The sequence below is a fragment of the Anabas testudineus genome, chromosome 22 (assembly GCF_900324465.2).
Source record: "Anabas testudineus chromosome 22, fAnaTes1.2, whole genome shotgun sequence".
Classification (NCBI taxonomy): domain Eukaryota; kingdom Metazoa; phylum Chordata; class Actinopteri; order Anabantiformes; family Anabantidae; genus Anabas; species Anabas testudineus.
This window is the reverse complement of record NC_046630.1, coordinates 7,651,981-7,679,512: the sequence shown is the minus strand read 5'-3', so window position 1 is coordinate 7,679,512 and position 27,532 is coordinate 7,651,981. Positions and strand designations below refer to the sequence as shown.

At 39.8% G+C, this 27,532-nt stretch overlaps 4 protein-coding genes across 10 annotated transcripts; all 4 read left to right on the top strand.

Annotated features, from left to right (window-relative positions):
* Nucleotides 1-736: 736 nt before the first annotated feature.
* Nucleotides 737-6,338, top strand: senp2 (SUMO specific peptidase 2). 2 transcript variants are annotated; one of them, XM_026340423.1, is made up of 17 exons: nt 737-1,078; nt 1,761-1,822; nt 1,908-2,020; nt 2,178-2,244; nt 2,365-2,446; nt 2,583-2,757; nt 2,984-3,090; nt 3,174-3,256; nt 3,517-3,565; nt 3,655-3,727; nt 3,820-3,963; nt 4,053-4,184; nt 4,290-4,514; nt 4,604-4,683; nt 5,018-5,102; nt 5,192-5,287; nt 5,392-6,338. In XM_026340423.1, exons 1-17 carry the CDS (start codon nt 897-899, stop codon nt 5,452-5,454), a joined length of 1,818 nt encoding a protein of 605 aa, XP_026196208.1. In that variant the 5' UTR covers nt 737-896; the 3' UTR covers nt 5,455-6,338. The 2 variants fall into 2 exon arrangements, with proteins under 2 accessions (XP_026196208.1, XP_026196207.1); XM_026340422.1 differs by having other exon boundaries at nt 738-1,078; nt 3,817-3,963.
* An 829-nt stretch (nt 6,339-7,167) lies between these two features.
* On the top strand, nt 7,168-11,784 carry LOC113148571 (transformer-2 protein homolog beta-like). Of its 4 annotated transcripts, none has more exons than XM_026340308.1 (8): nt 7,168-7,354; nt 8,934-9,067; nt 9,194-9,353; nt 9,653-9,841; nt 10,253-10,368; nt 10,476-10,598; nt 10,840-10,910; nt 11,093-11,784. In XM_026340308.1, the coding sequence occupies exons 1-8, from the start codon at nt 7,322-7,324 to the stop codon at nt 11,101-11,103; spliced, it is 837 nt and encodes a 278-aa protein (XP_026196093.1). In that variant the 5' UTR covers nt 7,168-7,321; the 3' UTR covers nt 11,104-11,784. The 4 variants fall into 4 exon arrangements, with proteins under 4 accessions (XP_026196093.1, XP_026196096.1, XP_026196094.1 ...); XM_026340311.1 differs by having other exon boundaries at nt 8,318-9,067; XM_026340309.1 differs by having other exon boundaries at nt 7,168-7,535; nt 8,318-9,067.
* A 668-nt stretch (nt 11,785-12,452) lies between these two features.
* On the top strand, nt 12,453-17,725 carry LOC113148629 (obg-like ATPase 1). The gene is made up of 11 exons (XM_026340387.1): nt 12,453-12,573; nt 12,909-13,006; nt 13,106-13,249; nt 13,480-13,607; nt 14,235-14,410; nt 14,515-14,595; nt 14,753-14,850; nt 14,973-15,113; nt 15,815-15,911; nt 16,216-16,338; nt 16,465-17,725. The coding sequence occupies exons 2-11, from the start codon at nt 12,909-12,911 to the stop codon at nt 16,564-16,566; spliced, it is 1,188 nt and encodes a 395-aa protein (XP_026196172.1). The 5' UTR covers nt 12,453-12,573; the 3' UTR covers nt 16,567-17,725.
* A 1,000-nt stretch (nt 17,726-18,725) lies between these two features.
* Nucleotides 18,726-24,963, top strand: LOC113148241 (transcription factor Sp3-like). 3 transcript variants are annotated; one of them, XM_026339855.1, is made up of 9 exons: nt 18,726-19,155; nt 19,439-19,536; nt 20,146-20,376; nt 20,464-21,069; nt 21,931-22,140; nt 22,264-22,468; nt 22,557-22,746; nt 23,056-23,252; nt 24,532-24,963. In XM_026339855.1, exons 2-9 carry the CDS (start codon nt 19,468-19,470, stop codon nt 24,783-24,785), a joined length of 1,962 nt encoding a protein of 653 aa, XP_026195640.1. In that variant the 5' UTR covers nt 18,726-19,155; nt 19,439-19,467; the 3' UTR covers nt 24,786-24,963. The 3 variants fall into 3 exon arrangements, with proteins under 3 accessions (XP_026195640.1, XP_026195642.1, XP_026195641.1); XM_026339857.1 differs by lacking the exon at nt 19,439-19,536 and having other exon boundaries at nt 18,727-19,115; XM_026339856.1 differs by lacking the exon at nt 19,439-19,536 and having other exon boundaries at nt 18,727-19,155.
* The last annotated feature ends 2,569 nt before the right edge of the window (nt 24,964-27,532 follow it).

Genomic DNA, 27,532 nt, shown 5'->3' with positions numbered 1-27,532 from the left:
GTCATTTTGTAGGGCTCCGACAGTGCTCCTCAGCAAACCTTCTTGCCACAGTGTGCATTGATGTGCCATCCAGGATGAGCTGCACCACCTGAGCACCTTCTGTGGGTTGCGGACACCGGCTCGTGCTACATCTAGTGGTGAGGGCAAAGTACAAAAGTGACCATAAATCAGCCAGATGAGGACAGGGAAACAGTCTGTGGCCACCATGTGCAGTACTATTCCTTTATAGGGGTTGTCTTGTTAATTTCCACCTGTTGTCTGTTCTATTTGCACAACAGCAGGTGGAACTGATTCACAGTTAGTGTTGCTTCCTAACTGGACAGGTTGATCCCAGAAGTTTGATGGACTTACACTGGAATAATTGTGTGTTCCCTTAATTTTTTTTGAGCAGTGTAGTTTTCTTCAGCTGGTATAAATGGACAGCCACTGAATTAGAATTAGGTTTATAATTGATTACATTAACTACATACATTTAAAAAGCTCCTTCCCCAGTGTTTATCTCTTGAGTCACCGACGTCGACTATTATGTAATCAAGCTTTAAAGCGGAGTCGCTCCGCGGCAGCCAATCACAGTCCGCCTTACGCCTGACGCGCTTTAGCGTCGTTTGTTTATTAACTCCGCAGGCGCCGTTTGTGGCCGCTGTTCTGTCTCATGCCTCCAAGTGAACTGGACTTTGGAGCTCCGCCCACGCGTTTTCCATTGATGCCCAAAACAATCGCACGTCGTGAAACATCAACACGCTGTGACGCATTTCCTTCGCGTTTCAGCACAGTGATGCTAACGCTAAGCTACAGCAAAGGCAGGCGGCGTGTGTCGTAGATTGCTCGCTTGACATCTGATCTTCGTCCTGGCCCGCGTAGAAGACTTCGGTTCACTCGTCTCGTATTTGTCTGGGATGTATGGATGGATAGCTGACGGCATCTCGTCGCTGTTTGAGCCCGTTACGGGGAAAACCTCCACCCAGCAGTGGCCCGAGAAACGTAACGCTAGCGCTGACATACCCACACGACCTGGCGCTAAAGCGGGAGCACAGCGACAGGAGAGCCACGGAAGGCCGGTTAAACGGAACTACCAAAGGTACCAGAGCCCGGTGTTCACTAGTGTCGAACCGTAGCTGGTTCGGCTACTGAGCATTTAGTGATACTAACTGTTAGCTACGAGTGCCCTAATGTTAACTAGCTAGCTAAAGTTAGCAAGCATTAACCAACAGTAACGTTAACTACCTGAAACACAGTGAGCAGCATCAACAGTAATTCTGTATTAGCTTGAAGTTATTGTAATATTGGCAACAGCTAGCTAGCTGAAAGCCTTTATTTCATACACTCAGCATTTAATTCGCATACATACACACAAAATAAAGCGTAAGTCCATGTAAACCATTCCTGTTTTACTCCTGCAATAAAGCCTCCCTTCATAGTTCTCAGGTATTTTAGTGGTAAGATGGGAGAGAGGGATGTTAATTCAAATCCATGGTCACTTGTGGAGTTAATGTTACGTCTGTATTGATTTTAGAGGTGTTTAGAGCATTACTGCTAACTTTTCATTTTCATTTAATCTGACCCCCTAACAGGGGAATTCACTTGTTACATCAAAACAGTGACAAACAAATAAGTGAACAGTAAAACAATAAGACACAATAGACAGTTTCATTTAATCATTTACTCTTTGAAATGCCAAAAGACTTTCAAGACATTGAAATATTTAGCGGTGTTATTATCACCCATCTGAAATCATGGCCTCATTTCCCTCCCCTTTGCAGTGTTGATGTTCCAGATGGTGTTTGCCAGAGTGACCCGGTAGAGGTGAAAAGACGCAGACGAGGTTTGTTTGTTAAAAAAATGTATCTGGGTATTTATAATACTTGAATAAATAAGGAAGGGTTAATTTGTGATGTTCTGTGTTTCAGATGTAGTAATCAGTTTTGTGAGGAAGACTGTGGCCGGGGTAGCAAGTCTATTCAGGCTGCGGAACCCACTGACAATCAAGAGTGAGAAACCAAGACATTATGAAGAAACGCAGGTTTGTGAACCTATTCCCTCCATCCGTGGGAAGTGGTTAATTGAGTTGTATTTGGGACAGATTCTGTGAACATGTAGACTAGTGTATTGTAAGTAGATAAAGACAAAATCTTGGATAATAGTGTTTAAATACCCTATATTTCCTTTGTAAAATTCAGCCTGTCACTCTGATGGGGATAGATGAGCTCCACACTTCATGGCTGAACAGTACTGAGTGGAGAATGGGTAAGTGACAGCAGCTGTTATTCCTTATTCTTGCTCATTTGTCTCCCTTCTCTCTTCTGTATATTTTGGGGTATTTATCATAATCCACATACTCATTTAAATAATATTCCTTCTCTACAGATAAGCCAGTTGGTGGAGTGAATGATCGGGGTGGGAAGAATCCCTTTCAGAACTCTTCACCTCCTTTATTGAGGAAATACAGGCAAGTGGGCTAATGTATAAGATGGCTTATATATATTAGTTTACTTAGACTATGTGTTGATCTGGCTGATCTATTACTATTTGTCATTTTTTTAAAATGCTCCTTTTGTTAAAGTACATAATTTTGTTAAATCCAGTGGGACAGCACTGCCTGCCGGGTTCCCAGACAGAGGGAAAGACAGAGAGAGGAGAGGCTCCCTCCAGCTGCTGCCTTCACGGTCTGCTCTGAGGGTGGGAATTGCTAACCCTGACCCAACTAGCAATGGCTTTGGACATACCCGCTGCTACAAGCCCAGTCTTACTGTGGAAGAGGTATCTCAATGGCTTAAGGCTTGAATTTATACAAAACTAGGCTGAAATCTTGCATTTTTAAAAACAATTTTATTTATTTGCTTAATGCAACAATAGACAAAATTTGAAGTAAAAACATGTTAATAAGGTTTAATCGTAAAATGTTGCTAAAACAGAATAAGGTGATCATCAATCCACTCATGTTTAGACTCTATCATTTCATCATGTGTTTGTTTTCTGCCTCTAGGCCATAAAGCAGAATAATAAGGAGCACTACAGGCGTTTGCTGGAGATGGTGACGGAAAAATACAGCAAAAGTCAACCACTACCTTTCAACCAAACAAAACCGCAAGAGTGAGTATCGGCTGTTATTTGTGTCGAGTATATTTTTGGAAATTATATCAGTTGATTACTTTTTTTTGTCTTTATGCCCCCAGTGAGTTGCTGTCTCAGATTGATCACAGAACTGCTGCTTCAGTGAAATCATTTGAATCAATTCCCAGGAAGATGGGATGCACAGGTAAGACATTTCTATAGACCTGATTCACTTCTAAGGAAAGTAGAATCTCTAATGTATTTGTTTATGGTGGCTAACATAAGTGATGCTTTTATTTCTAAATTGCAGGTCATAGTAAATTATAATTATGTGTGTATCTTTAAATAACAACTATTATCACTGTCAAAGCCCAAGATGATGCTTTCAAGTTATACAGAGAAAAGAAGCAAATGCTCACATTTGGCAACTGATTGATTTCACCTATATTTGTGTGTTTTGCACAGCTGTCCCAACTGTGTTCACATGGAGAAATGCACCTGCAGCCAAGGACAGGTTGGTGTAGTGTAGCTGCATATGTCGTTGTTGTTGTTGTTGTTGTTGTTGTTTTGGTTTCCTCTAACCTCTTGGTGTTTCATCTCCAGATGGGGTGGCTTGACTTTCAATAAGTCATTCAGTGGCAGCTGTGAGGACATGCAGCCTGTTAGAAGTGCAAAGGTAGCCATTTCTCTTGGTCTCTAGTAACATGTTAAAGCACATTATAATGTTATAAGTTAGATTTATTTTATTTCGTTTGTGTTTATCAGCAGAAACAGGCGCCAGAGTTGGACCTATCTACAGAAGTAGCTACTCGCCTCAATCTAGTGGACAGAGAGACTCTGGCTGTCAGCCTGCCTGACACACATTCTACACATACAAGGCACAGTGATGAGGACATTCCTAGGCTGAGCAAGGTGAGGTTAAATGTTTTAGTGGGAAATGTAGACTTGTTGTGTTGAAGAAAGCAGTTTTTCACTTCTGTTCATTCTTTATCCATGTCTAGGAAATGGCAATGGAGGTGAGTGGAGCTCTGGCTCACAGTGATCCCAACATTGTTCTAAGTGCTGCCTTTAAACTTCGCATTACACAGAGAGACCTGTCCACACTGCAGGAAGGTGGCTGGCTCAATGATGAGGTAAGGTTTAGTCAGACAGAATTTAGATAATATGAGGAAATACAAATGGGAATGCAGTTTAGACTTAATTTCCAAATTTGGTTGTTAATTTCTTCCTTCACGAAGGTGATAAACTTCTACCTGTCCCTTGTAATGGAGCGGAGTTCTGGTGAAGCAGCAGGATTAAAAGTTTACTCCTTCAGCACATTCTTCTTTCCTAAACTGAGAGGTGGAGGAGGTGGGCAGCCTGGTGGCCATGCTGCTGTGAAGCGCTGGACCAAAGCTGTTGACATCTTCCTCTACGACCTCATCCTGGTCCCTCTGCATTTGGGTGTCCACTGGGCAATGGCTGTAAGTCAAACCCACAATGACTGATGGAAATTACATTGTAAAATATGTACATGTTTTTAATCTCTCATTACTTGTCTCATGACTTTCAGGTGATAGATTTGAAATCAAAGACGGTGAGGTCATATGATTCAATGGGACAAAGACATGATGACATCTGTAGTCTTTTACTGTAAGTCTTGATTATAATCTCTCATTTACACTGCCCGTCAAAAAAAATCACACACTCTAATATTTCATTGGATCGCCTTTAGCTTTGATTACAGCACACATTCTTTGTGGCATTGTTTTGATAAGCTTCAGCAATGTCTCAACATTTATTCCTGTCCAGAGTTGCATTAATTTTTCACCAAGATCTTGTGTTGACGGAGAAGTCGCACTGCTTCAATCCAGGATGTGGCTTTTTTTTTTTTTTTTTTGGATCGGGCAGTGTATTTATCTCTTAATTTTGATGTTGTATTTGTCTTTATTTTTCATATTATATTATATTTATGCTAATTTTCCAGAGTCTACCTGAAAGAGGAGCACAGAGCAAAGAAAGGCAAAGAGCTTGATGCCATCAAGTGGACTGTTGGAAGCTTGAGGGCCACTGTAAGTCAAACTGAGATAAATGATATAACATTTCAACATCTTCTCCTTCACTGTGAGATTAATGAGCTGATATTGTGTATGTCTTGTAGGATATACCGCAGCAGAAAAATGGCAGTGACTGTGGAGTTTTTGCTTGTAAATACGCTGACTATATAGCAAAAGGAAGGTCTCTCACTTTCAAACAGGTATTTACTGTATAGTCAATAAATTTTGCAATGCTCTTTCCTAGTATGTTTTTTATAACCATTTCATATGACTGAATGTAACAAATACCTTTTTCTACTTACAGTGCCACATGCCTCTCTTCAGGAAGTTAATGATTTGGGAAATCCTCAATAAAAAGCTGCTATAGAGGATCAAAACAATCTCCTGTCCATTAACTGCCTAACAACAGATATTTTCCCATTAGGCGCAACAACTGTGTGCATTTAACTACATGGCAACGTAAACAAATGAATGGGCCAAAGAAGTGAACTGACTGAAATCTAATCTGGAGAAATCAAACACTATTCATTGTCCCTATTCCTGTCGGGGACGTTCCATTTTGTAATCTCTGAGTTGTAATTAGAGCCTTTATTGGGATGTAAGAAGTGTATTTGTTAAAGTATTGGCACTACTGACTGAGTGCCTTTTATTGTAATAGACTTTGGATTGTTAGTTTCATTGTTTGAAGTATTGCCTGAAGTGCCTTCAGTCGTTGGACACTGAGCTCAACTTAGAGTATGCTAGAGGATGTCTTTTTGGGAAAATGGGCACACACAACTCAGTCAGTATTGAGGTGAACTCAGAAATAATTAAGATTGAATTCACTGATATTTGATGTAATTTTGTGGCAAATAACTACAATTAAAAGTAGTTATAAAACTCAGTCTCTGTATGAAAAATAGACAATATAACTTAAAATACCTCCTTTTCAGACAATATGCATGGTTGAGTGCTTGTAACATGTCTGTTTTGCTATTATTTATGGCTTGACTGGATGAAAGATTGTTCTGGAGTGTGTATATATTTTTCCCTATGAGTGTTAATAGTAATTTGCCCATACTGTATGTAACATAAAGCGCTGTTAGATCTGTGAATCTTTTCCATGAGCATACTGCAAGTGGCTACTTAGGGCTATTACATTGACTAACAGTACTGCATAGCAAACTACTGTCCACATGCATGTTTGAGTTCATACTTAAAAAATGTGATTTTGTTTTTTCCCCCTTGTAATAAAGTATTTCATTTTTTAAATTTGGGTTTTTGAATATTATCATAATACACAAACTACACATCGAACAATTTATTAATACCATTTCTATTACGTTACTTTTTTAGTGTTGTAGAATAAAAACGTAATGTTTAGATTTAAGTGATTTAACCCGACACCTCACTGACATCTGGCCTAAGAGAACCTAAGATTTAGGTCTTATTAAAATAACGGGCAATAAAGCTGCAGTAAACACTGCTTATTTATTCCTCCTGTTACAATACAGACCTGTAATGTCTGTGGGAGTGTTAGATTGTGCAGTAGCAAAGCTTGATTACTATAGGTGGTAGCCAGCATTATTTTATATGTAAGTATGTTTTATTATTAATACATCAGAAATATTTATTTTGGTTGTTCAGTGTATAAAATGTCAGAAAGTAGTTATGCCTTATGTAAGAAAGCTAAAGCTGTTCAAAACACCATAAAACTAGAACTGTCAGGAATCAAAAAGGTATTTTAAAAACTGAATGCTAGAACAAAATGATAAATGTAAATGTCTTTAAAGTTTGAACGTGTCTGTATCTTGAAGTAACCAGAACTTGTTGTAACTCAAAGAGGAAGTTGAGGACTTCATTCATTTCCATCCTAAAAAATATGCTGAAAAAATAATTTATAATATAAAAACACAGTATTAGAAACAGAAACAGTATTAGAAAAACTTTGGATACCAACATAAATGTCCTTACAAATCTTAACGTGTGATAGCTGAAGGTTTTCTGTAGTTTAAAGCATCATGAAGTGGTGCAGTGAGTAGTGAATGATTAATTCTATAGATTAGACGATGCTTTTATTCTGAAAATCCCACCAGAACAGGGCAACAACGGTTTAAGGTGCTAGACGCTTCCATCGTTAGCTAGTTCAGATTAAAGCGGTTTGCTTTGCTGTAATACATTTCGGCAGTCGAATAAATTAAACCCGACGTTAAATCGAAGTGCTTGTGACACAACTGGTGTCTAATTTCATTAATATGAGCGACAACGAGAAAGAATTCCGGGAGAAGGTGAGTCTGAATTATGAGAAAAGGATACTAGCTAAGGGTTACAAAAAGAAGCTAGCTAAAGTTAACTAGCTAGCTTAGCTGTTAGCTGTATTTGCAGGTCTGGTAATGGAAACACATTTTGAGAGCGGACATCAGACCTGAAAGACGTGTGTGCAATGTTTAAGACCGAATACTGGTTTCTGTAAGTATTTAAAAGTGCATTTTACCTAAAAGCATCGGTATTTTAATTTTGAAAATAGTAGAGTATTGTTAGCTAAGCTAGCTAAAACACGGGGCCTACAAAGCAAAGCAGCGGTAAAATGTGGCCACCGCATTGCCATGCTACTTTCATTCTACGGCGTATTTGTGATTTGTGATTTTGCGTTTGCTACTTGTTGAAATATTCCCTTGTCAATATAAATATTAACGCTAGCTAACGTAAGCCGTACATAGTATTTTCTTCATGATCAGATGTATTATAGTAAATGGAAATGTTGGTTCAAGACCAATGAAGGCCCTTAGAGCTGCAGCTAACGACTCACGTAGATTTTACAATTTTTTTTAAATTGAAACATCGAAAGCATTTTAGTTAGTGAAATATTAGTATGGTTTGAAACATTTCTAGGGTATTTTTCCGTTTTCAGGTGTTTCATTTTGTTCGGAAATCCGACGATACTCGGTTTACTGTAATAGGAGTCTAATGAAATGAGAAAATTATTAATTATTAGGCATTAAAAGCCTAAACCTAGATATTAAATAACTAAAATATTGAATTATCATTGATTCGTTGATAATCCAAGTGTTCGCTGATTAGTTGACTAATCAATGAGTCGACTGTTGCAGCTCTAAAGACCATAGCAAGCCAACATAGCTATACATTCAGCTAGTCTGTTGTTTTCTTGGTTTTGCTGCTGTTTTCTTTGTACCTTTTTGGTTTTAACAGAAACCAACATGCCTTATCACCCTTGTTTGTTCTTTGTTAAGGTTGAGGTTGGAAGAAAGAAAATTGCGGAAGACGTTTCAGATGTGAAGTTGTTATTGTTTGAAGCTGATGGTGTTGATGCATGCTAATGTAATGGATGCTGAAAAGAAGCAATCAAGATCTGTCCCCACTACTAGTGTTGTAATGGCAGATGGTAAATGGGGGGAAGAGGAGGAAAAAAGAAGTCATAATGTCAAACAGAAGAAAGAAGAAATCATGGGTTGTTTTGAAGTAATGAAGTTGAAGAAGTTATGAAGTTAAGATCAGAAGTTTACCTGGGTATGAGTAATTTCCTAACAGCCTGCTATGTTATTATTCTATTTCATCTCGTTTCTTTCTTTTAAGCATGCACAGTTTATTTCCCTCTCTGTTATCAGAAACACTGGCCAAACCTTCCATTCCTTTTAGGTTAAATTTTGTGCAGTTTCAATATCAGCTAAATTACATAATTTCTATTGTATTTGTTGCAATGTGTGAACCTCTTGTAATCAAATTCCTAAAATGAGCTCTTCTGAAAGGGGCATGTGCAGGACAAGTGCAGTTGCCTCCTGTCCCTTTCTTCTATTTTCGTAAGCATTTGGCTTAAGTGTTTCTGACCTCAGTGTGTGGTTTGTCCAGGACTCGCAGCCCGGCTCAAGAAGCGCGTCCCCTCGGGGCTCTGCAAAGTCTGCCAGCCGTTCACCAGCATGCTCCAAAGATGGCTCCCGCCGTTCTAGGTCCAGATCTCGTTCTAGGTCCAGATCAAAGTCCAGGTAAGAGGATTTCCTGTTTCTAGTTGGTCTTGATGTGAACTCCAATTACATAACATTTCTGAAGCCGTTTGTGTGTATTATGCAAAGAAAGTGCAAACTAAGATTTATAGTTATGTCTGTCCCCAGGTCCCGTTCTCATCGAAGCTCGCGCAGGCACTACTCTCGCTCTCGTTCCCGCTCCCACCGGCGCCGTTCCAGGAGCCGATCTCGCAGCTGGGAATACCGTCGCCGTAGGAGCCATAGCCGTTCCCCCATGTCAAATCGACGCAGACACATTGGCAATAGGGTATATATTTAGTGCTTCTTCTACTTGATTTCTTCTCGCTGACCTATACGATTTGTCTTTGAACTGTTTAAAGTCTTGGTAGTTTCACCAATATTAGTGATGTTCAGCTTCTAGATTTAACTAATTCATGATGATTTTATCATTTGACAGATCGTAAGTAAAAGCTCATTTTTGGTGTTGGTTCTTAAGTCACCAAAACATTAAAAATTTTATTTGCTGATATATGTCCAGAAAAGCTGGATATAACAGCAGTTATGTGGTAGTTTATTTTCACATTTGTAACCTCTTTACCCCCACAGGCCAACCCAGACCCCAGCGCATGTCTGGGTGTGTTTGGACTGAGTCTGTACACCACTGAGAGGGATCTGAGAGAAGTGTTCTCTAAATATGGGCCTTTGGCTGATGTCAACATTGTGTATGACCAGCAGTCACGTCGCTCAAGAGGCTTTGCCTTTGTCTATTTTGAAAACTCTGCAGACTCCAAGGAGGTAAGGAGAATAATTATTAATTATGCTGACTCATTACTTCCCATTGTGTTGTTCTGTTATGGGAGCAATCTTTTTTTAAGAATTTTTAATGAGGCATTGATAGTTTGTTGAAGTGTATGGAACTACCATTAAGACCGGAGTCATATAGTGTGAATAGGTTCATTATGGGTGGGAGACTGGGGTTCAAATCCCAGCTATGGCTACCTCCAGTAGGGGTCCTTAGGCAAGACCTCCTCACGCTGCCCTGCCTACCCTTGTAACTTGTAATGACTTGTAAGTCGCTTTGGATAAAAGCGTCTGCTAAATGACTGTAATGTAATGTAATGTACTGTACCTGTTACATGTCTGTATATAGTGGTATTTTTATTTTGTTCATCTAGTCTAATTGTTTTTTGTTTTTGTTTTTTATAGGCCAAGGAGCGTGCTAATGGTATGGAGTTGGATGGGCGAAGGATTAGAGTGGATTTTTCCATTACCAAACGAGCTCATACCCCCACTCCTGGAATCTACATGGGACGCCCCACGTAGTAAGTGTTGTATCTATTTCTTAAATTTCACAACATGGATTTGTTTGTGAAGGTACTGGCTGTAGTATCGTCAAAGGTGTCTTCAAAATTGTATTCTGCATTTACAGCGGTGGAGGTGGTTCATCGCGACGCGTCTCAAGGGACTATGACAGGGGCTACGAAAGGGGCTATGACAGAGGTTATGAGCGTGACTGTGATCGCTATGACGATCAAGAGTACAGATCCTACAGGTGAGTTCTTTTTGGACTGCTGACAGTACTGCAGCTATTGATTTTTTTATTTTTATTTTTTTTTAAAGGAGTAGATGATTAGTGTTAACTATATATATATATATATATATATATATATATATATATATATATATATATATATATATATATATATATATATATATATATATATATAAGAATACTTGCTTTGTGAATATAAAAGTTGAATGTTATGTTTTACTTACGTTTTTTCTACTTATAGACGCAGGTCTCCTTCTCCTTACTACAGTAGAGGGTACCGCTCTCGATCCCGATCACGCTCCTACTCACCACGTAAGACTAAACTTTTTATCAGTAGTCATCATAGGGCTCATACTTTACTCCAGCAGTTTACAGTTCATACATTTTTGTTTACCATATACATTCGTGTTTGAGTTATATCAAATACAAATGTAGTGGCACAGCAAAATCAATCTCTTGTGCTGTTAACATTTTTGTTTTTCTTTCCCCAACAGGTCACTACTGAACAGTGAGAGAAACATCAGCGACAGATTTTAGAAAACACACTCATTGTTTGGATGTTTGTTTATTTTTTATGTCTTTTGACCAGATGATGTATGTGTTGGGAATTCTGGATTTGTATATGTATTAAAGGTTGGACAATATTGGCCAAAAAATGCAGTCTGAGTGACACAAGATTAGTGGTGAATCAGGGATTATCTGATTTGCAGGAAGAATCATGAAAACAAGTGTTATGCCAAAAATGTAATGTGGCAGAAAAAAGAGGAAAGCTGCTTCAAGGCTGCATCAAACAGAACAGTTACCACTTTATTAAAATCTGTGACGTGGTTTTTGGACTTTCCAACTTGCTTGTAACTAAGAATAGAAAACGGCCTGCTTGTGGAAATAAAATGTTTTTAATTGGTTCAACAGACCTGTTTTTTAATATAAGCAGGATTTTTCTGGGGGTGTTATATTTCTTATTTTAATGTTTGAATGTTGCAAACTTCTTAAATTGGCAAAATTATGTTTTTGTTTTTTTTTTGTTTTTGTTTTTTGGATATGTTTTAAACAATGTTTTTATTTTGCCTTTTTCTGGTGGAAAGTACTTTTCTGGTTGTGTATATATGCAATAAAACGTCACTTGGGTCATTTGCTCTGTTTAGTACGTTTCTCGACAGAAATAAACATATTGCTTTGACTACAAGTGTGCATCCTCATGTCTCAGCCTCATGTCAAAGTAATCATGTGTAATAAAGTCGTTTGTAAAAGCTGTTGAGCCAGGATTGAAAAGTGAGAGAATTGTCAATTGGTGGAAATCCTGCCTGAATGTTCCACTAGAACTATCACTTCATAGTTTGCCGTGGTTCTCCAAACTACTACCTGGTCTGTAGGGGACATATGAGAGGTTTGCAGAGGTGTGACTGTTTTATACTTCACGTTGTTTCACCTAACGAGCTCATTCAGGCCAAGGGGTGGAGTGAAACCAAACCTGGAGTACAAATGTGTGGCTCCAACCAACTATCTTCAGACCGAAGAAGCTACTTTGATGAGTAGCGAAACGTTTCAACCTAATAAGAAGGAAGTCCCCAAGGGGATCAATAAAGTATTCATTATTATTATTACTATGACTCAACATCCAGAGACCTGGTGTGTAGCCTCTTGAACGCATCTTGTAAAATGGCGACATCTAGCGTTAGATAGCGATAGGACACCAGTAATAAACGACATACGAGTTCATTTACAAATGTTATGTTAGAATCTAAAATACTAGAAATTATAATAAAATAAAACGGAATAAAAGAAAAACTGAAACCAACTCAGTTATTTAGTGACGCACTGACACTGACGCAACTCTTCCTCCGACCAATCACAGGCCTTTCACGTCAAAACACTTCCGCCATACTGTCCAACTTGCCTTTCCAGTGGTGCGGCCGGTGTGAGCAGATTTCAGAGTGAATACCACGAAGCCCATAGGCTAACGACAGACATAAAGGTACCCAACGAGGCCTTTGTCAAGCTAAACATTTGCTGTGTTGTTTTTAATGAGTGAAAATGTCAGACATGACTGTGTATGCAGCCAGATATTATTGTAAGTTGGTAGCTAGGAGTGGTTGCAGTTAGCAACTAGCTAACGTTAGCATAGTGTGTTTGAATGAGCATATGACTGGAGCTGTGTCTGCACGTTTTCACTGGAGCTAGCTCAGCAGGATACAGCTACAATACGATTAATAACTCTGTCAGGTGTTAAAATAATGTCTGGACAAAGTGGAATCTTTCGAAGTGGTTGTTATTGTATCGGTATTAAACTTACTGTTGTAACTCTTGCAGATGCCCCCCAAAAAGGGAGAAGCCCCGAAGCAGCCTCCATTGATTGGACGATTTGGAACATCTCTGAAAATTGGAATTGTGGGATTACCTAATGTTGGGTATGAGAACATAATAGATAATGTGCATATTTACAAACTTTGGTTGGTTTACAGGTGAATAAACAAACGCTGGGTTCACCATTAATCTTCTCATTGCAGGAAATCCACATTTTTCAACGTGCTGACCAAAAGCCAAGCGGCTGCAGAGAACTTCCCATTCTGCACTATTGACCCAAATGAGAGCAGGGTACCTGTACCTGATGAGCGATATGATTTTCTCTGCCAGTATCACAAACCAGCAAGGTACAGTTCCATTGTATTTATTTATATAGCATTTTATGCACAACAAATTTGAACCTCAGAACTTTACAGATCCTCTACAAGAAAACTCATCAAAAAATAAAATTGGCACACAAGTGACAGGAAAGACATATGGAGGCCTCATTATGTTCTAATTTGATTCATGAAACTGTGAGTAGAAGAGTGTCATATGGTGCGATGAAGAAAATGTCTGCTTGCATTGTTTTTTTTAGTAAGGTTCCCGCTTTCCTAAATGTTGTTGACATTGCTGGGCTGGTGAAAGGAGCTCACAAAGGACAAGGACTTGGAAATGCCTTCCTCTCCCACATCAGTGCCTGTGATGGCATCTTCCACATGACTCGTAAGTTGTCTTTACTGCATCTGCTGTATAGAGACAGCTGACTGGAGTGGGCAGGTGTTAGGACAAGTTAGAGCCATTACTACTCTTGGTAAAGGGGAACAGGGCCCATTTTAAGATGCCTGTGGCTTGAAGAGGTCAATTTGACAGTCTCCTGAGAATATGCAGTAATACTTTTATCATAATAACTACAGTATGTCACACTGTAACATTTATTGGGCTGACATTGGATGCCTGGTCAGATTTGAACGTTTCTTTATGTATATTGTTCAGTTAGTTCCTGATTTACATAAAGGAGTTTGTTTTTTTATTTAAGAAAATGTCATAAATGCCTAATTGCAAACATGATTGCAAACGGAATTAAACTAGAAACTGGGAGAGGTGCTAAAGAGATTTCTTTTTTTATTATTTCTAAAAGTTGGGGTGCACAACCTCATCCAAATATCTCCAAAGTCAACAAACGTATTGTCCCATTGATCATCAGATTTTACATCACAGTACTAACACTTTTACAGTTTATAGCTTTAAGAAAGACATACATGATCATTTTAATATGACATGATATCAGCCTTTACACCTGAATGTGTAAATGCGAGACTGTAACAGGCTAGCAATGCTTATCTGTCTTAGGTGCATTTGATGATGAAGATATTATCCATGTGGAGGGTAACGTCGACCCAGTGAGGGACATTGAGATTATCCATGAGGAACTGCGACTGAAAGACGAAGAAATGATTGCTCCAATCATAGACAAACTGGAGAAAACCGCAGTCAGAGGAGGTGACAAAAAACTCAAGCCTGAATATGTAAGTAAAGCGTGTTTGTTTCACTTCTTCACATTTTGTATCATTGCTGGAAGAAATGGGAAATTGTCATATGTATTTAAAGGAGCTGTTGTTTTGTGCCTTAGGATATCATCTTGAAGGTAAAGAACTGGGTGGTAGATGAGAAGAAACACATCAGATTTTACCATGAATGGAACGACAAAGAGGTATGATGTATGTGCTAGAATGTGTTCAACACACATGTCCAAAAATTGCTATAACCAGACTACTATAGGAATCAGTGGAATGCATGGTACATTCATTATGGTTATTACTACTGTCCTCAAAGATTTGACATTTCTGTGACTTTTTATTTCTCCACAGATTGAGGTATTGAACAAATACCTATTTCTGACGTCCAAGCCCATGATCTACCTGGTGAATCTTTCAGAGAAGGATTACATCAGAAAAAAGAACAAGTGGTGAGTTTAGTTTCACTGGGACATAACCCAGTATGTCTTGATGTCCAATATATTATATAGTCACATATTATTATATCTTTTAGCATTCAGAAAAGCTTATGTTGTCTGTGTGACTTCCACAGGTTGGCCAAAATCAAGGAGTGGATAGATGTTCATGATCCCGGCTCTATGGTCATTCCACTGAGTGGAGCTCTGGAGTCTAAACTCTTTGACATGGAGGATGAGGAGAGGAATAAGTACTGCGAAGAACTGAAGACACAGAGGTGAGAGATACAGTTGAAAGACCAACGGGGCTAGTTATAATATTTTGGCTCTTGTGCTAAGAATCAGGTTAAAATGAACAGTACACAAAGCGCCTTAGTAGCTAAATGGTTACACCACATGTTACTGCATGATCCCTGGTTTAAGTCCAACTGGAAACCTTTGCTGATCTCTTTTCCCATGTTTCCTCTCTGCATCTCTACTGCTACAAATCAAATAAAGTCAAAATATGCCCAAAAAAGAACAATACAGCTCCTACTAGTGATAATAACAGTCATTGATTAGTCTGCTAGTTATATTCACAATGTCTTTCAAGCTGATTTGCTCACATGTCACAGTTTGTGTAATGCGATTGTTACTTTGACAGGTAAATATTATGAGTCAGCTGAATACATCAATAAGGCTTTTGTACAGCAGGTGTTTTATAATCATCAAACATCAGGGCAGGCACAGCTGTATCTAATAACATTGATGGCTCTGAAGTTCAAAAGGCCTCTGAGTAAAGTGACACTGGATAAATAAAGCCTGAACCAGTAAATCCTGTGATAAAAAATTGAATACTCTTCTGTTCTTGTTGTATTGACTGAACTGTATATGTTCAGATAAATTACAGATTTGAAGCTTTAGTGACTGAAGTAAAATTTTAAAGATGTTGTACCTTGAACTGCTCCACAACTGTGTTTGCTCGTCTGTGTGTTTTTAGTGTTCTGACCAAAATAATAAAGACTGGCTATGCAGCACTACAACTAGAATACTTCTTCACAGCGGGACCAGATGAGGTGCGAGCATGGACCATCAGGGTGAGTGTTGTGACACGAACAACTTTTTTAAAATTATGTTGATCTACATTTGTGCATTTTGTGCATTCTGTGCATTAATGCACAATTTGTGATTTGAAAGAGCAGTCTTCTTGCTGTTAAAGTACTTGCAGCATATATCATGTATTTATTTGCTTTAGGAGCCAATGTTCAAAGCCTTCATTCATTATAGTTGACTCTGACAAACTGAACTATGTTGTTAATGATTCCTACTTTTCGATAAGCCATTTTGTATTTTTTACTTGAAATAAACAAGTGATAAAATACACTTTTTTTCATCCAACAGAAAGGTACCAAGGCTCCTCAAGCTGCAGGAAAAATCCACACTGACTTTGAGAAAGGTTTTATCATGGCTGAGGTGATGAAGTTCAATGACTTCAAAGAGGAGGGCAGTGAAAATGCAGTCAAGGTGTGTGTTTGTATAGAGTCATGTTAAAAGCTTCATTGTTGAAAACCTGTCAATAACTATTGCTCCTTTCTGAGAATCATTAGTGAATACACCTTAACTGTCCTGATTTAATTCCTTCTTTCTCAGGCTGCTGGCAAATACAGACAACAGGGAAGGAACTACATCGTGGAGGATGGGGACATTATCTTTTTCAAATTCAACACACCCAACGCACCCAAAAAGAAATAATGAGACCACACAGTCATCAGAAGGAAAACTCAGAATACAGTTTAGTCAGGACCCTAAGAGCTAACACCGTCAATGCTGGTTTTCATATTTGTTCTCTCTTAAGTTCAGAGGATCAACATGCAGCCTTGTTTGGACAAAGACATTTACTTAATTGACCTCCCAGGTCTGGACCAGAATCTTATAATTATGCTACATTTCTGTACACAGCACACATTCCTGTGCTGTTTGTTTTTTTAATCAGGGTTGCTTTTTTTTTACATAAGCTACACCGCTCAAAGATAACTAATAAAGGTTTTCTTTATGTTGATTCTGCCCACGGAACTGTAACACACGTTTCTCTTAGTAAGAACAGCTTGTCCATGCAGTTGTTAGTTGACAGTTACCTCAGTGATGGCTGCTGATTAACTGAAGCTCTCTGACCCTAATGAGCCTCCTAATTTGGGTTTTATTAAAGGCAGGTGTGCTGTAATGTTAACCAGCCGTTGGATCTTTGAAAACATGTTAACAGTGCTAGTATGAGGTATTAAAGTATGATCAGTTTACAAAAACAAGGCCATTCTGAAATGGTCTTTTCCATAAAATTACCAATATATGTACAGTTTCTTCTCGCCCTTCTCACAATATATTTACAAATGTATGGTTTCTATTGTATTTGACTGACAGTGGTTCTTAAGAGAGAATGAATACCATCATAGCGTGCTAACACTTGAGGCCAGTACTGTGCTGTACTCTGAACAGGAATTATGTTATTTAGAAAGGGCGAAGAAGGCATCCATGACCGTGCCTGAACAGACGTGAACAGAGAATGTTGCTATACATACTGCTTTTATTGATTTATGTTTGAGCTCATAACAGTCAGACAATGCTTCATTGTGAATCAGGAAATCTACAGCTTAGTTTTTTGTCATCTGGACTGTACTGCTTCAAAATGCATCTTGTTTCACCTCTCCTCACTGCCTCCACAGTGTGAAAGTCTTCACTTACCATCCACTCACCAAACATCTTGCCAAATTGTGGACCTAGAAACCCAGCACTATTTATGAGCATTAATGGGTTACTGAGGAATGGGGTTACACAGCAGAAACTTTAAAGGGAGCAAAGATCTACTAAATGTCACCCTCATTAATATGCATGTCTCAATAAAAGGATATCTCTGTCACCATTGTGTGTTTTTCTGATTTTTACTCATGTAAAATCACTCCGTCATGCAGGACAGGGACTAAGCCTCTAAAATGTTAGTGTTTTATTTTACAGTATGATTTACAATGATTTAATAAGGCTATAGATAAGACTGAAAAAAGCTTTTATGAACTTAATTTAGCATTTTCAATGTAGCAGTAATTTCAATGTTGACAAAATACAAGCTAAATGGGAAACTTTGAGTAGTATTCACAACGTGCAGTTTGTAAGAATAAGAAAAAGGTTCAAATGGAACATCTACTACAGCACCTTGTTCCTGCACTGATTAAAGGAACTCTTTCTTATTGCGTTTATGAAATGATAACCTGGCCTTATAGTGTTTTCAAAGTGACTTTTTAAATCATTAACTTGTAGACTTCCTCGTTTGGAAAAAGTTGGCTTGTTCAGCCCTTTCAACTGGATCTCACTTAAATCAACAAGGCAGTATGTTTTCTTAGTGTTTGTAGCTTCTGAGCAAACTTCATCTGATAATAGAAAACATGTAACAATAATGAAAAGGTCCAAAACAAGCAAATGGACCTAGAAACACTATTTGAAAGGTTTATTTGTAAATGTTATATATTTATTTGCTATTTTCGCATAGATTTAATATGGGATGTTACTGTTTCGCAACCTGATTGGGAAGAATAATCTTATTTTTGGCAACTATATAAACATTAAACTGGTTTGTTAGTATAATGTTATATCATCAGGAAGGATAACATTAGTGTTGATTATGTTAAATGCTGCGTTTATGGGGCTTGCTAGCAATTATTTGGTTAAATGTATGGGAGATAACTTTTTAAAATAGAATAATGGAGGATAATTAGATCATTTACAGCCAACATAAGCGCCCAAAACTTTTAAAACGGACTCTTGTCGCACGTCGAACTTTGAGCAATGACACACCGTGTGAAAACACCAAACATAACGCAGAAAAATACAACTTTATTTGTTCGTTAAAGGGTAAAATCGGAGCATGTAATTTCAACACAGACTGCGCTGTTCTCGAGTTATGTGCTCAAAATTCACCAACTACATTCTTTCTCGTATCGCTCAACAACAAACAGGAAACACACGTCCTACAAAAAAAATGATTGACAGTCCGGTTAAGCCACCCACGTCTCAGCGACACTTCCATTCAGCCAATCGCGTTAAACAAGAAGGGCGGGACGTCCTGTAATGTGATGCAAATTCGACGGTCAAGCTTGTTAGTCCCACCTTTTTGTGTTTCCCGCACCGTCAATCAAAATAGAAAAAATCGACCCGAATTCACCGATCAACACTAGCCCGCCTTTGATAAAATAATCATGTTCGGAGTTTAGTTGATCAGATAATCCTCTCGGTTACTACCATTCACGCTATGACTGGTACGTAAACATTTAGCGCATCGAAGCGTGCAACTAATCGGTGAGTTTGTGCAACCTACAGCGAAGCAAGCTGCGTCTTTTTATCTTTTGCTCTGCCGCTAACTAGCTAGATATGGCTAGCTAACGGAGCTAGCTCGCTAGCCACAGAGTTGACAAAGTAAACAGTCAGTCTGGGCCGAAATCGCCACAGAATCTCAGCAGCAAAGTTCAGTTTCGCAGTCAGCTCCGTTTGGACTGAAGAGTGGGGATGCTTTGCGGGATTTTCTGGGAGGCAGGAGTTGAAGATTAGAGTTTTGCTGAGTTTCCCCCTCTTCCCTTGCTAGCGCCAGAGCAGCCTCTGAAACAAGGAGAAATGGCGTCCGCGGACGTGGACAGCAGTCAAAGCGAGTTTCTGCAACCCGGCGGCGCAGCGGAAACACAGGTATCCGACATTTTCTAGCTCGTCTTTCTCGCTCGCTTTCGATTGCTGGTTGTGTTTTTGAGAGCATGAAGTTCACACGTTTTAAAATTTTGATGGCATGGGGTGAAAGCCGTACACTTCCTGTGTTCCCCTCAATAACGGCCACCCACTTTACCCCTGTAAAACCCGCCCATAGTGGGTAGGACACTGAAGTCAGTCACTTGGGTCGGCTCGCTGGAAGATAGCCGGTGTACCTTGGGCTTGGATGTTGCAGGGGTGTGATAATATATCAGGGATACCGTCCGTAATCAAAACAGTAGCGTTCAGTTGTGTTGTAATAGCCACCCATCCCCCACAGCCTGCTCTCGTCCATTTCACAGCCTGTTATCTTCACTCTGTGTGCTGGTGGTTTCATCTGGCTTGTGCCAGTTTTATTATCACCCATCCTACATGCTTCCCTACTGCATATGATTTACTTTGTCTTTGATAAATCAGCACAGTCTCTGAATGGATCACAGATTTTTCAGGCGTTTAGCCAGACTGGTTCCCTTTGCCTCTCAAAGAAATGACTGTTTTCATGTAAAAGTATGGCCTGTTTTTGTTCATAGAAAATGTCAATCTTACTCCTAGACAACAGACATGTCGGCCATTCAGCTGACGGGTTCAGATCGATGGGAGGTGTTAACTCCTGTCTCAACTGGGAAGGAAGACCAGGGAGTTGTTCACATTCCTAACTCGGGAACTGTCACGTCCAACGGGCAGTATGTGCTTCCTATTGGGACTCTGCCCAGCCAGCCCATTTATGTTACAGCATCTGGAAATGAGGCTGCAGCCAACGGAGTGTCAGGCATTCAGTATCAGGTAAAAAGAGACACAGAGATATTAGCGATATTATAGGTGCTCTGTCCATGTGGTAATCATGCTCAAAACTATTACCCTTTCTTCCAGGTCATCCCCCAAATCCAAAATGCAGATGGGACACTTGCAGGCTTCTCAACGCAAGGGTTGGATGATGGCACGGGGCAGATTCAGCTCCTCCAGGATGGTGGTCAGGGCAGCATTGGGATCAGCTGTGCCACCTCTGCGTCCACAGACCTCCTGGCGCAGGCGGGGCAAGTTCAGTCAATCCAAGGTGTCCCATTGGCTGGTGGGTCAGCATACACTGGTACCGTACCTGTAGGGCTGCCCAGCAACATAACATTTGTCCCCATAAACAGTGTGGATCTGGAGTCGCTAGGGCTCACTGCAGCGCAGACAGTTCCTATTGCAACAGGGGTAACAGCTGAAGGTCAGCTGATCATGAGCAGTCAACCCTTGGAGAGTCAGGGTCAAGACGTTGGCGGCAAACAACCGCTGGTGACAGTGAGCGATGGCAGCGCCAACCAAGAGCTCTACGTGCCAACCACCACCAATTCTTCGTCCAGTTCTTCCCATCTTCCCGAGACCATCGATGGCACTGGGGTTCTGACCCAAGCAACCGCCGTTTCTGCCGGCGTGTCTGACCCCTCCTCCTCAGAGAACTTCAATTCCCACAACCACCTGCAGCAAATCCAGGTCAGAGTGGCTGCCTTTGTCATGTATATTTCTGTCAGGCCTTATTGTGAGTGTAAGACAGAAAGAATCTCATTCTATTCAAAAATCATTTTTGCTGTTGTCTTTTGAACTAATTGACTTAAGAATGAAATGATTTGATAAAGAAAGCAGACTTAAAAGTTTGTGTTTAGACAAAACTTAACTTTTGCTTAATTTCTAATTGAAAACAAGGGTGTAATATTAAAAACAGAATGGTTTCCTTAGTTTTGTTATGTTGGTAATTTAATTCAGGTATTATAGCAGCAAACATGTTTAATGATACCCAGCTCTATGAATTGAATTCTTAAATAGATGTTTAGTTTTAAATAATCATAATGTAAATGAATGAAAACCACCTCCTCGATGTCCTCAATTGGAGGGCTCATTCATGGTATGTGTTTGTTATTGCACATTAAATTTTTCAGAATCAGTTTATGTGCTTTAAGTGCACATATACCATATACTTATACTCTTATTCTCCATCTAATAGTGCTTCAATCTGACTCCACCACCTTCTGTAACCTCAGTAGTAAACACATAGTAGATTTATCACCTTTCTGAAACTTCTATTCTAACCTTGTTAAAATAGAGTTTGTGGCAGAGCTGCTGAATTGAATGGTGTTAAATTGTACAGTTGTGCGTGCGTGTGTGTGTGTGTATAATATAGTACAGACTGGTAGAATGATGAAGTCATTCATCACTCTTTATTCATGCTATTTCTGTAACCAGCCGATGTGTTCAGAGCTCTCCATCCTGGTGATCAACAATGTTCTTGTCTGTAGGAATTCTACCCTCTCAGCTTTTATGTGTCAACTGTAATTTATTTTGCTGTTTACTCTGCAGGTGTCATCCTCCAGTGCCACCCCTATCTCGCAGCCCATCCTGCAGCTGTCTGGGGACAGTCAGGCGCAGGTAGCCCAAGTGGCTCAGGGTCAAGACCTGGCAGCAGCAGGCCAGACTCTACAGAGTGTGCAGCTAGTCAATCCGGGGACCTTCCTCATCCAGGCCCAAACTGTCACTGCTACTGGACAAATCCAGTGGCAGACCTTCCAGGTAAACTATGGCGTGTTTAAGGTTCTGTGGTCAAGAACGAAAATTGACTGCTGACAGTAGCATGATTTGTTTTTGTGCGGTGTACAACATATATCCAGTCTCACTCTCTTTCTCTCTTTCCAGGTTCAGGGTGTTCAGTCACTCCAGGGGCTCCAGTTGCCCCAGGGGCAGGGTCAGGCCCAGCAGTTGACCCTAGCCCCAGTTCAGACCCTCCCTCTGGGCCAGGCAGGCCAGGTTAGCCTACCTAACCTCCAGACAGTCACAGTCAGCTCTGTTACACAAAGTGGAGTCCAGTACACACAGGGAGAGGATGCAAACAGTCCAGCTGGTACGGGGCACTTGCATGTACTAATTTTCCATTTTCATGTGCCAATTCTAAATTTCTCATGTTAAATCGCTAAATCCTCCTGTTTCAGGCATCCAGATAAAGGAGGAACCAGACTCTGAGGATTGGCAACTGAGCGGAGACTCAACACTGAACCCGAGTGACTTGAACAACCTGCGTGTGCAAATTGGAGATGAGGACATGGACACGCAGGGTGGGGAGGGCAAGAGGCTCCGGAGAGTAGCCTGTACCTGCCCCAACTGCAAAGAGTCTGGAGGAAGGTGGGAAAGATAAAACGCAGACAAATACTAGTAACTGTTACATATAAAACAGGTTTTCAGTCCTGTTCATTTGTCATTAAACATTCAGATTCCCATGCAAATCCTTGTTTGTGTGGAAACACATCCATTCAAATGCAAAATGCAAATGTTTAGCCTTCTTTCATTTATCTTTTAAACCGCTGCTGTGTGGGATGAGTTCAGCCGTTGTTTTTACCTTTAAGTTAGAATTTTCTGCATTATCAACTTGGGTCATCTGTGGTATTTCTATGTTCTTCTCACTCCCTGTTATTTTTTTTCTTTGTCTCACAGAGGCTCAGGCATGGGGAAGAAGAAGCAGCATGTCTGCCACATTGCCGGCTGTGGGAAGGTTTACGGGAAGACGTCCCATCTCCGAGCTCACCTGCGCTGGCACAGCGGAGAGAGACCCTTCGTCTGCAACTGGATGTTCTGCGGGAAGAGGTTCACTAGGAGCGATGAGCTACAGAGACACAGGAGGACACACACAGGTGAGAGGATGCTCACACAAGTCTGCTCACCATTTGTATCACCTCTAAACACAGCTCTGCAGTCAAGCCTTATGGCTTTAAACACAGTGTGATTTAATTTCATTCATTGTGAGGCAGGTGTGGTAAAAAACAAAACAAACAAGCAATAAAAACGACTTTGTGCATGTTTATCATTCCAGGCGTCCTATAAATAGAAATGCTAACTGAAGCTGATTCTATAAGAAACAATGGCCAGAAAATCTTTCTGAACTCTGTGCAGGTCTGATTCACAAGACGAGTTTGAGATTATTGCTGCCAAAAGAGGTTCAACCAGTTATGAAACGCAAGAGTTCACTTAGTTTTTTCACCATCGCTGTTTAATGGGTGTGTTCAGTAAAGGCATAAGAGACTTGAATTGTTTGTGTGTTACTAAATTAGACACATTCTGTGTGGTTAGACTTATCTAGAGATATCAGATAACAGTTTATTACCAGTTTATGTAGAATATTTTTCTTTTCATCTCTTTATCCTACCACCTCATTTGCATGTCTCTTGCAAATGTGGTCGACGTCTTCAGCTGTTCATTGTTTTTGCTCACACAAAGTTTGGTGACGAGGTGTTAAGCATGATCTCAAAAGTGAGAAAATGAGAACTTGTAGCGGCGAAAAAAAATGAAATGCTTAGAAAATCTGAATGATAAACGGCTACAGCGAGCTAACAGGGATGTATTCACTTCAATTTGATTCAATTCAGTTTTTATTTACACGGCGCCACATCACAACAGAATCATCTCAAGGAACTTGAGAATATTTAGATCAAGACCTGAAGAGTTAGAAAGAGAGACACTCAACGAAAATCAACTCTGATTGTGTGTTTTTTGTTTTTTATTTGGGACTTCAGACTTAATAAAGTTTGAAATGTACCGTAGTCACCTGGGACCACCCAACATAGTGTTTGCTGATTTCCTGATTGATCAGTCTCCTCAAACATGGATGATTTTCATGTACCATGATAAAGGGTTCAATTTAGAAAAATCATTTTGTGTCTAGACCTGTAGCGTTGGATGTGTGCTGGCATGTTTAAACACTGACAAGAACTGGTTCACTCCACTTAAAAACAAAAGAACATCTTCTCACTTACAAATGTTATTATCTTGCTTCTTAAACGGTTTTCATATTTATTCGTTGGCAGTGTTGGCAAAAATGTTTACTACTCCAATTGTGCGACCTTGGTAGACACTTTGAATTATAAATTTTGCTCCTGCACGCTGTCTAACCTTTAGTTTACTCTGAACTCTCAGGAGAGAAGAAGTTTGTGTGCACAGAGTGCTCTAAGAGGTTCATGCGGAGCGACCACCTGGCCAAGCACATAAAGACTCACCAGAATAAGAAGGGCGGGGTTGCCGCCTCCACGTCTCCAACCACCACAGATGCCGTCATCACCGCCGATGGAACCACGCTCATCCTCCAGACCTCCACGACCCACGATCTTGTAGCCAATCAGGAGATCCCCTTGCAACTGGTCACCGTGGCACCCAGCGAGGTCATGGAATGAGGAGGGTCAACGGGGTGAGGTGGCTTTTTGAGAACTGGCCTGTCACAGGGACCTCCTGGGCTCTTCTCTTGCCCTCTTCCTTGTTTTTGTTTGTTTTTTTTACATATGAATATATACATAAATATATATGACAAATATATATATTTTAACTAAGAGTTATCATGACTTTATGTTTGTTTTTTGCAGTCTTTTTATAGGCGGGCAAAAAAAAAACATTAAAATGTGGTTGCTATGTACACACATAAACACACACACACAAACACACACAAACACACACATAGGAAAACATGCATTAACACTCAAAACAACATGAATACTCAACACAATGAAATGCCTTATTTTGTATCATACTCTTGTATAAAAATGCTGGAGGTGCATGTGTTATTTTAAGCTTTGCAGATGACGTAATTGTAACGGATATATATGTGTTTTTGTGAAACGGAGAGGATGGCGAGAAGGCGTTTTAGGAAGAGAGACAAGGAAGTAGTAAGCCTCGCGAAGATGATGAATTTTGATCTCCGGAGAGCTCTGATAAAATCAGAGTTAAGTAGTGCAACATTTGTGCCGAACTGCCATGAACTAATGCTTTTGTTTCTAAACGGACGGTTTGACATTTTGGGAAATTGGTGCATTTATGTTCTTGCTGACTTATTAGAAGATTAATACAACTCCCATGTCTGTGTGGAAAATCTGAATCCACCGACAGAAGACGCCTAACTTACATTTAACATACAACGCTGAGTGTCTTGTTTGTTTAATCGTGCAGAGAGCAAAGTGTAAAAGCAACTAGGAGTTTAATGGAGGGTTTTATTCCAGGCGGTTTAGCAAGTGAAGGAATTTATCATTCCTAGTCAAGAAATAGCCATAGCTCCCTGTAAAAATAGCCAAAACAGTTTTAACCCTTTTGTATTTCTACTAATTAAACAACGAATTTCCAATCTGCCAGCAAGAAGGTGAAGTGTTTTCTTTTTTCCCAAAATGTGGAACCTCTCCCACAGGATGGTGACACTGACGTCATGCTGTGCTGGGTTAAAGGGAGCGAGAGGTTCACCTGGTGGGGATGGGATAGTAGGATGACAATGTCACTGTTAAATGACGTTTTCCACCTCGAGGGGAAAAGAAATGGATGCAAGCCGCTTCGAAGGAGGGCAACTTCTTCCAGAATCTGGTCAATTTGAACAGAATGTCTCATCTGTCCTCACAAGTACACGACACGCTGTGCTTGTCCACATCAAAACACATCTTTATTTTTCTTTCCTATATTCTATATTTTTTAATGTAAATGCACATTGTGTTTCAATTTTCCATGTATCTTTGCTGAACTGAGTGTCGTCTAAAAACGGAGCCACATAACGATCGTAGATTTTTTTTGAAGTGTGGAGACGATACCTCTGAATTCCTGCAGAGCCGTTCGCATTCACGTCAGACGAACATGACCGCAGGAGGAAAACCTGCACCGATGTTGCCATGTGGAGGAAACCGAGAAACGGATCCAACAAATCAGTCGGCCCTCGGGGGCGTTTTTGTCATCGAACATTCCAGTTGGATACCAGATGATGTGGGATTAGTTTTGCAATAACTGCTCTGTTGGTAATTCTGGCCAGATGTCACTCAAGTCAAAAGGAAAACAATCATGCCATTTCTTTTGGATTTTATTTTTTATTATTATTTTAATTAATGTAATCTTTTCCTGAGTTTGTCCTTATGTTTGTAGCATTCATTTACATGTATATTATCTTATTTTCACCTTGTTTATAGAAGCCATTACTTAGTTAACTGAATTTGTTGTATCAAAACCTTATTTTAAGTGATTTTTTTTAAAGAATTGGTGTAAAAATTGAATGTTACCTTTTGTAAAACCTTTTTTCAAATGGATCACAATAAAAATCTAAAACCTTCCAGTAACAGGGTTTTGTGTGTGGAGGGCAGCATCAAGGTACCGAACATGTAGGAAAATAGATCCTCACTGGTTTCAGAAAGAGAGGAGAGGAGAGCAATGTCATGCATCGACATCCACGACCATAATCCAACTGCAGCTGTATTTTAGTTACAGGACACCGAGAGTTTCTTCAGTCTGAAAAAAACAAAATGACCAAAATCATTTTGGTGTTTTCTTACCCAAGTTGGAGATACAGTGATAGATCCGTTACATATTCAGTAGAGCAGTTTCTCAAGCTTTTGTTCTGGTGTTTGTCCCAAAAACTGTTTCAGATGAACTCCAGTTCCCCTTCACTGACAAAACCCAGCACTGGATGTTGTTTAAAACTGCAAAATGTGTGAACGTGAAAGTGTGTGACTTATTTCTCAGACAGTGAACTTTGTTTAGGATTTTTGCTACTATCACTTAGAGCAGTAGAGCCTGGACTCGATAATAATAATAAAATAATAATAATGATAGTTATAGCAGCTGGTTAGTGCAGTGGTAAGAACCTCACCTTCCATGTGGGAGACTGGGGATCAAATCCCAGCTGTGGCTTTCCTCTAGTAGGGCTCCTTACCCTGCCTAAGATGCTTTGGATAAAAGCATATGACTAAATGTAAAATAATAATGAACACTATTTTTCCCTTGGGGATATTGTGGCTGGACATGTACATGTTTTGGTGTCTTGTCCAAGGAGGAACCAGGAATTGAACCCGTCACCCTGGGATTCGTAGGCAACTGCTTTACCACCTGAGCTACTGCTGCCAACTCTTTATCATGTTACTTTGAGTTCATGTTTTCATCTGTTTATACAGTTCTGTCAGCT

Bases quoted from the DNA above. Each gene is read 5' to 3' on its own strand.
- senp2 (XM_026340422.1), top strand. From the start codon at position 897: ATGTATGGATGGATAGCTGACGGCATCTCGTCGCTGTTTGAGCCCGTT. The intron at 1,823-1,907 runs GTTTGTTTGTTA...TCTGTGTTTCAG, and splicing joins GGTGAAAAGACGCAGACGAG to ATGTAGTAATCAGTTTTGTG. The intron at 3,566-3,654 runs GTTGGTGTAGTG...TTTCATCTCCAG, and splicing joins GCACCTGCAGCCAAGGACAG to ATGGGGTGGCTTGACTTTCA.
- LOC113148571 (XM_026340308.1), top strand. From the start codon at position 7,322: ATGAGCGACAACGAGAAAGAATTCCGGGAGAAG. The intron at 9,842-10,252 runs GTAAGGAGAATA...TGTTTTTTATAG, and splicing joins ACTCTGCAGACTCCAAGGAG to GCCAAGGAGCGTGCTAATGG. The intron at 10,369-10,475 runs GTAAGTGTTGTA...CTGCATTTACAG, and splicing joins TACATGGGACGCCCCACGTA to CGGTGGAGGTGGTTCATCGC.
- LOC113148629 (XM_026340387.1), top strand. From the start codon at position 12,909: ATGCCCCCCAAAAAGGGAGAAGCCCCGAAGCAGCCTCCATTGATTGGA. The intron at 14,851-14,972 runs GTGAGTTTAGTT...TGACTTCCACAG, and splicing joins ATCAGAAAAAAGAACAAGTG to GTTGGCCAAAATCAAGGAGT. The intron at 15,114-15,814 runs GTGAGAGATACA...GTGTGTTTTTAG, and splicing joins GAAGAACTGAAGACACAGAG to TGTTCTGACCAAAATAATAA.
- LOC113148241 (XM_026339855.1), top strand. From the start codon at position 19,468: ATGGCGTCCGCGGACGTGGACAGCAGTCAAAGCGAGTTTCTGCAACCC. The intron at 20,377-20,463 runs GTAAAAAGAGAC...CCTTTCTTCCAG, and splicing joins TGTCAGGCATTCAGTATCAG to GTCATCCCCCAAATCCAAAA. The intron at 23,253-24,531 runs GTGAGAGGATGC...CTGAACTCTCAG, and splicing joins ACACAGGAGGACACACACAG to GAGAGAAGAAGTTTGTGTGC.